Genomic DNA, 12,460 nt, shown 5'->3' on the forward strand with positions numbered 1-12,460 from the left:
CAGATTCCAGGTGTCTAAAGAGATAGGAACATGGAATACAATTCATGATCCAGGATTTTCTTTTGTTATAAAGGACATTATTGGGGCAATTGAAAAAAAATCTAAGTAAATCTTATAGACTAGATAGTATTGTCATGAATGTTAATTTTCTGATGTTGATATTTGTATTAAATTATGTAAGAATACCCTGGTTTTTAAGAAATATATTCTGAGGTATTTAAGGGTAAAGCGGCATCTCTTCAGCAGTGTTAACATTTGAGGAATCTGGGTTAAATGTAAGTGGAAATTTTTTAGTAATCTTACAACCTTTCTGTAAGACTGAAATTATGTAAAAATAAAAAGTTAAAATATAAAAGAAACGAATCTAAAGGTTTGCAAATTGAAAGTACATTTTAAACTAGATCCTCCTGGCCTGTGAGGCTTTGATATATAAAAGAACTGAAACAAACACATTCCTTTTTACATTTAAAGTTAGGAGTTCATGTTTATCTAAATTCAGACTTACAAACAATATTGTATAATTTGTTTAGATATTACTCTTCAGCACAACAGGTGGCACCCATAATGCTAGAGAGTTATTTTTAGTAAGTCCTGAGGAGATGTTCTTCCCAAATTTGTACACACTTTGGCTGATTGTTTTTGTGGAAATTAGCCTCTATACATTATTTATTTTTCCTCTCAGCATAAACAGCAATATCAGCTTTTAGCATATTAAAAATAGCTCTGTGCTTCAGTTTATTCTAATAAAGGATAGTTTGCATTTTTCTCCCTGAATATGCTTTTTCAAATGATACGAGGCTGTGCAAACACATCCTGGTACAAGAAGGTCCTGCACGAATTAAAGTGTTTGCGGCCAGAAAAGTGAGAAGAGTATGAAGAAGAAACTACCAACACTTGATTTACTCACTGCTGCTGTTTCCTTGGTGCTACCATCACATCAAATTGTTGTCCCCACAATAATCTTGCCTATGAGTACACATGGCTTTTCACATAAGATGATTCCTGGAGGTCAGGCTAAAAACTGATCAAGTTCTGGAATGCTCTGTTAAGTAAAGTAGTGTCAGAATGGAGAAGGGAATTTACACAAAGAAGCATCAGCGAAGAACAGCCTCTGAACAGTGGATGACAGGTGGGTTGGTACTAACCCTGAAGTCATACTGTAGTGTGAGGACCATAATGAGAACCTAATATTGGAATCGCAGTTTAAAATGTTGAAGAATATACAAAAAATTTCTAATTGTTAATCCTAAGAAGGCTGTCTAGGATCCTACAAATTACTTTATGCCATTGTTATGTGGCCTGTGAACTCAGCCTGATAACTTCTTCTCACCTGCTGCAGATTCCTATAAGAAATTCAGTCAGTCTATTTTGATGTAAGTCAAATTTGGAAATGTCAGAGAGATTTATCAGTCTGGAGGAAATGAGTTTTCTTTGGTCTACAAAAATGACAAAAAGAAGCCTCAAAGGAAATAAGAAGCTGTAGGTAGGATGCCCACCAAACTCAGGCATTGGACAAAGTTTCAGGCAGGAATTAAACTCAATGAGTTTTGGGTTTCTTTTTGAAAATGGACTTTTCCCATGCAGTTTGCTTTCCTACACGTGTGTTTCCGTAACGCAAGTTAGTTCATTCATCCTCAGAGAGAGAACACTGTCAGTGTAGAGTGGCAGTTGTGTCATTGGTTCATACAGTTTTCCCTGGCATAGTAATGTTCTGGGTTAAGCAAAGAAGTGATCACAATTAGAATATGACTATCTGAAGGAGCTGAAAATCCTGCAGAAGTACCTCCCGTTAGTGAGAGACGTGGCAGGTTTGGATTTGTGAGCTGCTCCACTTTCTATGGTGTTATGGCATTGAAGCTTGGGGTGTGGATAAATAAGCTGTAAGTCATTCCCCACCACCATCTGCGCTAAAAAAAATTGATTGATGAAGTTAGCTGTCCCCTAGATCTAGTATTCAGTTTTGATAAACTGATCTGTCTTGGGAGTTGTATGTCCTGATCATGAAGAAGGAAAAAAGTGTTTCAGGAGTAAGGCTGAAAGTTACAGTCCAACAGGGGCACTTGGTGGAAAGGTCAGTAGAGATTTAATTTTGCTGGTACTTTTATTAGTATTTCCATTGCTTTGTGAGTCCTCTGTTTACAAGGCTGTATAGATTTTAGGTTTGTTCCAATCCTATTTTTCTCATATTCCTTATTGTTTTTAAGATTGCAGTATGTACAGTTTTCCAGTTATGTATGTGTTACATTACAGGAGAAATATGATATGAAGAGAATTACTTATCTGTTTAATAGTTTTCTTTTCTAAAAAACAATTTTGCCTGCTTTTCACAAACAAACCCAAAAGAAGGGATATGGACTTGTATATTTTAATAGTTTTAAAGCCACAGAAAAATTAAAAGCATTTATAAGTTAATAGAACACATTTACCAGAATAGCTAAAATTCAATAACTTACACCATATGTTGGTGAAGATTTGGGGTAACTGGAACTCTCATACAAGCCACTTTGGAGGAAGCCCTGGTTGTTTCTTATAAACTTTAACAGACACCTACCCATGACCTGACAAATCTACTCCTAAGTTTTTCCCATGTGAAATACTGACTTACGTTGACAAGAAGTGAGATGCTTGTATCAGTCTCAGAAGCATCTGTGGTGTCCATAGTAATAAAACATCAGGGTAAAGTTAATTCAAGTGATAAATTATCTGGAATCTTTTTTTCAAGATAATCCAGATTGGAGGGTAAGTGAAGGCATAAACAAAACTAGTTGTATGTTGAGAATTGTTGAAGCTGGATGATAGACATTATTATATTATTCCCTCTACTTTGACATATTTTTAAAAAATATACAAAAATTAATTCTAGTTGTAAATTTGTGATTGTGATTATTTTCTGGATAAAGCGCAGTGTAAACGTAGTACCTCAAGCCTAATATTTGGTCGATAGGCCACATATATGAAGATTCTTCAATGTTTATAAACTAACAAACTGACTTTAGAGACCTAAAAGTTAAAAAAAAAACAAGCAGTGAGTGTATTGAAATTTCTCTGAACTTCAAGGTTTTGAGATGTGTTATATCCTCCCTAGAAAGATGATTGCTATTTGTTTTATTATTGATTTCCTAGGTTCATAGTGACTTTAGTTTGAAGAGTTCAGGCTACCTTGCAGAGGATTTGAAATTTGATGCCCGTCTTTATGAAAGGGAAACCTGAATAACCTGGAGAGTGAGATAGGAAAGTAGTACATGATTGCATGATCACTAGCAGGCAGAATATTTCATGCCTGGAGACATTCTCTGATCATATATTGACCAACATACCATCTTCTGCTGTATGCCAAAATGACTTTTCTTCCCACTGTATCTTTGAAATGGAGACATTTCCTGGATGTTCTGACCATGTTTTCCAGGATCATTGAATAAAGTTTGGCAAGAATTACGTGGCATGTGTATATGTGTATTTCATAGGTAATCTAATTAAGCAGATTTTATAGTCTCCATTAGTGGTCCCACGTTCCCATTGCTCTCTAGTGTTATTACCATGTTTTATTGATTTGGAGACACTTTTTCACACCTTAGCACTTCTGATCTCTAGATACCTCATAGAACCAATGGCATCTTCGAATGGCAGTTGACCAGGCAGCAGCTATGATGAGTTGTCATTTCAAATGTCCATGGAGAGTAAACTCTGGTCATTAAACAAAGTTATTATAAGCACAGAAATCTGTGGACACAGCAGAGGGGAATAAATGTGATATTGGTGAGATAACTATGCATCATTGGAGGAATTCCATATTTTTTTTACAAAGCAACAACCAGGTACTTCATGGAGCATTTTCTTTTTCTTAAAGGAAGACAGCCACACGTAGGTGAAGCTGTATTATTTTCTATTACTGGGATGTGACCCAAGTCATTTCTTGTCACACCAGGCAGTGCAAATGAAGGTTGATTGAACTGCTGAATCCTTCTCAGCAGATGAAATTTCAGTTCATCAGGAAACTGGTGCGACCAATTCATGTGTCATGAAGGATTACAGATAATTAAATCATTGTGTTAGTTTAATTGGCTGAGTGGTTTATTTTCTCTTCGTGATAGAAAAAAATAATGGTGCATCTTACAAGTGATGGTCTCCAAGATTGGATGAAATACGGTGTATGAAATGGGTTTTGTTAGGATCAGGTCTATAGTAATGTGGCCTGTATCACTGGTATTAATTAAATTGAACACAATTGTAGAGACCTAGAAGTGAGCTTTTTTTTTCTACTAGGGCCTATGGAGGAGAATATCTTACTAAATAATTCCTTAGACATAAATGACAAGTGGCTCCAAGATTGTTTTCTTTTAAAAAAAAACATTTTTGTTAGTAGAAATGCTCACTGTGTACGTTATGTAGGAAAAGTCCCCTGGCTCTCAGTTATTACTCATGAGCTGAAAACAGGTCTGATGTGTTTAGTCATAGTTCCCTGGGCTGCGGGCAGGGTTGAAAGCTGCTGGGCTTGGTGTGTTAGGGGCTTTTGGCCCAGCTCCTTACCCGGAGCTTACGGGTGGCACGGTCCAGCATGTACTCCCCATTCTGGATCTTGGATCCCCCTCCCACCCTTGAGCCTGTGGCCCACTAGTGTACAGGTAAGGCAGAAGAATTCTTCACCAAAAAAATGAGGACCCTGGTCTCCTAGTCACTTAGTGGCTTAATGGCATCCTAAAGAAGAGGACCATGCCTGCTCAGATACTGCTTTGTTTTATTTTTCCTTTTAATCATAAGCAAATTCGAATTTAAGTCATCATTAAACTGCTGATGTCCCAATTTTGCTTAAAAAAAAACTTTACTCACTTCCTATTGCCTGCTGGGTAAGACTCTCAGCGGGGGGCGTGGCGTTTGTCCGCCCCGCTGGCCTCTGTCGCCTCTGTCCAGACGGCCCCTCCCCACGCACGCCTGCCCCTTGCACCCCGTGGGCTCTGCTGAGACAGTGCTACGGCACCTCAGGGGTTGTTCCATTCTGCATTCCCGCGAGCAGTGTGTAAGAGCATCTGTTTCTCCCCAGCGTATATTCTTATACTTAGGAACTTTTGCCAATCTCATCAATCAGAAATGTTCTCAGTGTAGTTTTAATTTGCATTTCTCTTATTTTGAGTAACATGCATTTCAAGTGAGCAAAACTTGTTTATGCTGACAGTGTACACTGGAATGCCAGTAATCCTGACCTTCTTTCTCCTCTAACAAAATCCGTCATATTTCAAATCCCAGTTAAAATATCCCCTTTTCTGTGTTGCTTTGAATCTTTCGATGTAAGATTAATTGTTCCTTCTGCATTCCCTTGGCATGTTATATCTAGCTCACATATGCCCGGAAGGGATGTACCTTGGTCTCCTTTAGCTTCTTATCCCTGTGACTAACTGTCTGGAAAATGATCAATGCTTACTAGAGATTTGCTGGATTACTGAATAATGATTTAACTCAAACATGGCATGAGAAACTGTCTTTGGCTGGAACACTAATTGAAAGCATAAAGCTCATCAATGTACTTGCAACCTTGTTGTTTTGATCAATATTATTATTCTATGATTTTCTCAGATGAGAAGCTTTGCAATGAAGAAAGTATAGTACTTCAGCATTTTTGAAGTTTTTCCATTCTTTCAGCTATAATAATAAATGTAAATATCTCTAATAAAAATTACAGCAACATTATAACACATTATATTGTTGTGTCATTACAAAGTACTCTAATTTTTGAAGTCCAAAATAAATCCGTGACATGGACAAATTCACTGTCTAATAATCAGAAGACTGACCCATAGCACTGGTCCTGTAACTAAATAATGTATGTTTGCCCTTGTCAGACACGGTATTTCTATAACTGCACAAAAGTTTGTACAAAAATGTTTTAATCTGGAAGGTTTTAAAAATGTTTAAGTCTGTTAACTAAATGTCATACTTTAACTCATTAACAAGTAAGTGATAATGCGGTGGATATGAAAGTCTATGGGCTGCTTGTTTGTAAGGAAATAGGTTCTAATGGAAATGATGAAGTTGGAAATTGCAGATATTATGATTGGATGCTGAATTATTTTACTTTTTTTCCTCATGTTATTTTAGTGATACTGGATTTCTCACTTTTAAGAAATGGTTCCTACCCTTTTAAAACAGGGAAGATGTCACGGGTAGAGAGAGGGAGGTGAGAATGGCATTTATGGTAATAATTGTCAGTTTTGGGGCTTAGAATAACAAAGGGTGGGGAGGTAGGTGACAAACAGAAACACTCCTTTCTAAAGAAAAATGAGAGCACATACAAAGATAGAAACAGCCTCAGTATTTGGTAGAGGAAAGCATAAATAAATCATGATGTTTGTTCTCAGCGCATCAGGCAGCATTTAAAATGATTGGAAATGAAGACTTTGTAGGAAAATATAAAATAATAAAATGCTAAGTGAAAAAACAGATTACATATTTTTATTTACTGTATGTACATAATTAGAAAGATATATACATTTGGAGGGACATACCTAAAAAGTGAGGGTATGTGCATGATTTCTAATTTTGTTACAGTTTTGTTATATATATTATGCTATAAAAAGTAAGGAGAAATGCAAAGAATTTGTACAACTCAAGAACAAAAACAAAATAAAACAAAACAAAAAGGGCAGTAAAAGATCCAGCCTACCTTTCAGTATTATTTACAGAGTCACAGAATTTTTGAGCTGGGAATCTGTCCTAGCAGTTCTCAAACATTTTGGTTTCAGAACCTATTTACAATAAAAATTATTGAGGATCCCAAAGAGCTTTTATTTATGTGGGCTTTATCTATTAATATTTTCTATATTAGAAATTAAGATTGAGAAATTAAAAATGTTTACTAAGTAATTTAAAAATGGCAGTTGTATGTATTGCATGTTAATCGAAATAATATATTGTTATGAAAAATAACTCCATATTCCAAAACAGAAAAGTTTAATGAGAAAAGTGCTATTATCTATTTTTGTAAATCTCTAGTATTTGGCTCAATTGAAGACAGCTGGATTCTCACACCTGCTTACTCATTCAATTCGTTGTGATATGTTGATCTGGTTAAAGCATAGAAAGAGAATCTGGCCTCAAATAGCTGTGTAGTTGCAAAAGGAAAGTCTTTTAATAGCTTTTTCAGATAATTGTGGACATGCCACGCTGCCTTTGGAACGTACATTGTACACTTACGAGAGAATGAGTCTGAGAAAGGCAAATGTCTTAGAATTATTATGAAAACGCTTTTGGCCTCATGAACTCCCTGAAAATGTTTTAGGGACCTTCCAGGGGGACCTCTGACCACACTTAAGAACCACTGCTCTCACTCTTGAGAGGTAAGAAAACTGAAACCAGAATGTTAAAGTGATTTTCCCCAGATCACATGGTTAAGGTAAGACAGAGCATGGGGACACAGCTCTTTGGTTTCATTCCTCATGCTTTTGGAAAACTTGAAATTAAAGTGTGATTTTAGGACAACTTTTGGCAACTGATCCTGAGCATTTATATTAGGATCTTCTGAGATATGAGGTATAATTGTTCCTTTCCTTCTTGAAGATTTAAAGAGAAAACCTCAGTGATAGGCAGATCAGAACTTTTTAAAGAAAGTAGCATTAGAATTACAAGCAGATTTGTAAAATATGTAGTGTTTAACAAATATAAGAAGATACAGAAATATTAGATACCACATTTATAATTAATGATACGATATATTTATTTTTTGCTTAACACCACTTAACTAGCTAAAAAATGTCCTAGCATTGTCATTAAGTTTTAGTAGATACTTTTAATTTCACTTAGGCTTGTTGCCATTATTTACATATTCATAATAAGAGGCATTTTCCATGTCTGGACCTCCATTAAAATGTTTGGTGACTTTTTGTTTTTGTTTTTAATGTTCACTCATTCCTCCCAGATTCCACTGAGGTCTCAGAAACATTGGTGACTTGGGTACCTAAAGTGGAAAACATTTGGAAAACTAGCTTATTAGAGTAGGCATTTTTTCAAACCTCACCGTCAATGCACAGCTGTATATAGAGGGCCTTTGGATGATAACTGTTCTGTATCACCCTCCTTCAGCCCTCTTGTGTATATCTCAGAACCTTTACCCCCTGACTCAGTGCTGGCCTATGGTCTGTGTCCTGGATGTGAGACCTCCCTTCATATTTTTTCATCTTTTTGAGGTCTTTCTTGCAAAAGGCTCTTTCTTTCTCTGCTGTCTGCTTTACCTCCCTTTTCTGTTCCCTACTTACCAATTTCTTCTTTTAAAGATTACACTCGATAAGAAGCCTTCCAATATACATACAGTGGAATCAAGATTCTTAACAGTTGCCGAAAAGATTCACCGAAGTAATTCTCTGCGGTTTCCTGTCTGCATGATGGGAACCGCGGTCGGATAGGTCCCACTGCGGGCCCGATGGTAACCCTGGCAGCTGCTGTCCTCCTGCCTGAACACCACACGGCTTTCATTCCTTGCTTCCACTTTGTGTTGGATATTAGTGGTAAAAAATCAAGGTTATTTTGTAATCAACTGGCAGAATCTTTAGGTCAACTCTAACCAATCCCATCTTTTTTAAGACTTTTTTCCCCCTGAAATAAAGTATTTTAAAGTTTTATGGGAAACATTTTTAATGCTGAACTTGAAGAAAAGTAGTGGGGCTGGGAACACAGTTAATTGGGAGAGAGTGAGATGAAGTTCTGGGTGACTTTTGGCTTCACCCCACCCCCCACCCCTTAGTCTCTCCCCCCACTACCACCCCCCACACCCCACCAGCACCTTTGTGTGGTGGCCTCAGGGTTGGAAAGGCTTACTTACTGGGCTCTGCATATCCTGTTCTGTGTTTGCCTTTTTGTCTCTGCTCTTCTTGTGGAATGAAGTTTGAAGGGGATCCTAGGTGTCCAGGTTAGTTAGAGAAATCACACATCTACTTGTACTGCATTGCCTTTCCTCTGTTTGCTTTCCTTTTGGAGCTGGAAACTGCTTTCTGGGCTAGAGAAAATAAAAAGAAAATGTATTAATTTGAAATACTGTTGAGAATCTTGTTTTGTCTATATCATATGGCTCTCTTTTTTTCTGGACTGTTTTCTAATTTTTTGTTGTCCATGTGGAATCAATTATATCTTACAGTGGAAGCTTACTGTATGTTTATTTAAAAGAGCAAAATAAAGATAGAAAAAAAATACAGTCTAGCTAGGAAGATGGTGTAGTGGAGGGAGTGCTGTGATGGGCATTTGGAGATTCAGGTTCTAATCTCATCCTTATTACAGCTATTGCTGTGACTTGGTCAAATTATGTCACTACTTTGAATTTCAGTTTTCTATAAATGAGAAAGTTGTTAAATGATGTCTATGAGTGTTTGCCTCTCACGGTAGTATTTATTCAGCAATTACTTAACTAAGTGCCTGTTATGTGCCTGGCACTGTTTGGAATGCTGGAAATACGTAGACATCCAGATGGCTGTGGTTCCCACTCTTGTTGACATGTTACAATCAGGTGCCGCTGTCTGTTTCCCCCACTGGATAACAGAAATGGAATTCAAAGGACGGCTGAGCTCTAGTCCTGGCTCTGTGGCTGACTTGGGTAGGACCTTCACAAGTTATTAAATGTTTTGTTCCTCATCTGTTTTATCCTCTAGGGGATACAGAGTGAAGATAGTAATACCTAACTTACCTTACATAGTTGTTTTAAGAGTCAAAATAGTGTATGTGGAAATGCATTTGAATGTATTAGTAGTGTATAGTATTGTGTGTAGCAATGTCTAGTAGTTAAAATATTTGATTTGTTATAAAATTTCACATGGAATTCATTACCACTTGGTTGGGAGAATCCTAAATTAACTTAATCTTGGAGTTCAGAGACACTTGAAAAGTATGAAGTATATTTGTTTTTCTTCTCTTCACAGAAGAAGATAATGCTGAATATGTTCTTAGACACCATGATGGCCGATCCCCCTCCCCAGTGCCTTGTCTGGCTACCTCTCATGCACAGGCTCGCCCATGTTGAGAATGGTAAGCAGAATTTTTCTCATTCAGTTCCTTAGGCTACAGGAAGTATAGGAACTGAGAGTGTTTGTAATGGCCTTAGCTGTTATTGACATTTGCTGGCATTCTGTCATTTGGATTTGTGATTTTAGCTTTCCAACGAGGAGTATTTGTCTCTCAAAAAAAATGGGGAGAGGGGACTTATTACTTAGGGTACCAAGAAGTAATAATAGCAGGCTGTAAAACTTTGTGGTTTAAATGCTAGGCTTTTCCCCTGAGACTCCCAATGGTCGTTTTCTGCTTGAACGTACCTGATGAGGCCACGACTTTCCTTTTTTTCCTTTAAGTTATACAAATAATAGCTCTGAAAAATTGGATAGATGCAACCACCAAAACTATAATTTTGGAATTGTTTAAAGGACAATGGCTAAGATAGAATTTGGTACTGTGTTTCACACATCTGTAGTTTTTCTTTTACTGTTTTACCTTGAATTACTCTCAATATCCTTCCCAGTAATTTGACTTCAGTCTCTGTTTTGCTTGGAAGTGAAATGGTACTATTTCTTGGTAACTTCTTAATTTTTTCCTTTGTTGCTATAATTTATCTCCTTGTTTACGATGAGTTTACTAAAGGAACGGCCATAGTTTTTCTGTGTAACTCCCTCCATCTACAAGCTCATGCCTGTCTCTCCTTACGTAGGAGGGAACAAGTAATGGCCGAGAGGCACTAAAGCAATCTTTTTCCCCTTTGTAAGAATGAAATACTCTATTTGTATTCTCCTCTTCCTACCAGTACCTTTTTTTCCCACCTCTTAACCTTTGCCCAACTGTGGCTTTAGTTCACAAGTATCTTAGAGTCAGGATTATTTTCTTAATCTCTTGACTAAAACACCTAAAATTTTTAATAGGACTTTTGGATAGAGATTTATGATGTTAAATTATTACAATATTATTGTCTTTTGGGGCAATACTTTTAAAGCCTTAAGTGTTTTAGTAGTTTAATACCCAATATGTTTTCATAAAATCATTTTGTATCTGCTATGCCAAGTAGAATGAATTTCATTTGTCAGTGTTTTGTTATCCACATAAACATTTTATTGTGACTTTGCATCACTGTATTGTGACTTTGCATCACTGTATTGTTCATTGATTAAATTTTAGGTGGTTACTGATAAATTTTTTCTCAGAAACAGAGAAATATTATGAAATCATTATAATATCTATAAAATAAAATATATTACCTATCACAGTAACATTTATCCAACTGTCAATTTTTATGGTGGGAAATAAATTATAAAATGGTATTTCTAGGATTTTGTTGTTTGGGCCCACTATGTGCTATGAAATTTATCACTTGGCTTGTATTGAAGTTACCATTCATAAGGACAAATATTTATTTGCTTAAGCAAAAGTTGTACTTTTTATATTGGCTTACTAATTAAAGTGTATGTCATATACAAATCTAACTACCATATGAAGCATTCTTCCAAAAAGAATACTTTTATCAAAACCTGATCTTACTTGTAATTGACCGAGCACACTTGCTCCTTTCCTCTTTCTGGCTTTGTGCTTTTCTACCTGGTCACCCATTCCACTGTCTGATGTAAGCACTGGCTCTTGACTGGTTTAAAGAGAAGAAAAATCATAGACATAAATGTTCAACCAAAATTATGAGAATATGTTTGATAATTTAATATTAATATATACATCTCATTTAACATTAACCCTGTTATTATATAGAATGATAAATATTGGCTACATTGATATTGATTGCATTGATGTTCACTCCATATTGATTTGAGAGTAGTGTTATCTGGTGGAACTTTACTGGATTGTACAGTTTCAATTTAGAGCCCAGACTCATTAGCATTTCATTATTCTTTAGAACTAGCTTGATGATAATAAACTTGAATTTCTTAGAGGAAGCATGTCTTGGATTTTCTCATTCCTGATTTTTTTATTTTAGCCTTTAATGATCTTGTTACATTGTTTTCCTCACATAGCGCTCAAAATTTTTTGTTTTGAGTCTTGATTCCCTAGTTAGTATACATTTTTGGAAGCAGGACTAAAAATTCTTGTAACTGAGATAAGATAGGATTTGTACACATAGTGCTAGAAAGAGCTGTTCAAGATTGAATACTGTATCCCCCTTTCTTATTGACTTCCATTTTTTGTGTTCAGAATGAAATTGCCAGAGGAAACAATTACGCTACCAACATTTAAAAGTATAAGTAACAATCTCTAATATACAGTAGTGTATCACCCACTTCCCACTTGATGAACTGGGCTTTCAGGCTGTAAAAGAAACCCAGTCATCTCTATGAGTTCCTACTGCCACCTGGCAGGTTTTCATAAGGTAAGGTGCTGTGTGAGGTGGAGAAAAGAGTGGCAGGTCACTGAGTTTCCCTTCCTCCAAAAGAGTTTTTCATCGCTGGTCTAGAGTACTATATTTTATGCTGTTAGAGTTCTTACCTAAGACTATTATTTT

General features: G+C 36.3%; 1 protein-coding gene across 6 annotated transcripts in view; it reads left to right on the forward strand.

Annotated features, from left to right (window-relative positions):
- Positions 1-12,460, forward strand: part of DTNB (dystrobrevin beta) — a 248,010-nt gene that overhangs the window by 91,661 nt on the left and 143,889 nt on the right. For all 6 annotated transcript variants that reach the window (XR_012122390.1, XM_073215694.1, XM_073215680.1 and 3 more), the window contains one exon: positions 9,894-9,999. Coding sequence is in view for 5 of the 6 variants with exons in the window: in XM_073215694.1 (XP_073071795.1) it covers positions 9,894-9,999 (106 nt within the window). In the remaining variant the exon portion in view is untranslated. The remainder of the gene's footprint in view (positions 1-9,893; positions 10,000-12,460) is intronic.

Source organism: Manis javanica, chromosome 1 (genome assembly GCF_040802235.1).
Source record: "Manis javanica isolate MJ-LG chromosome 1, MJ_LKY, whole genome shotgun sequence".
Taxonomy (NCBI): domain Eukaryota; kingdom Metazoa; phylum Chordata; class Mammalia; order Pholidota; family Manidae; genus Manis; species Manis javanica.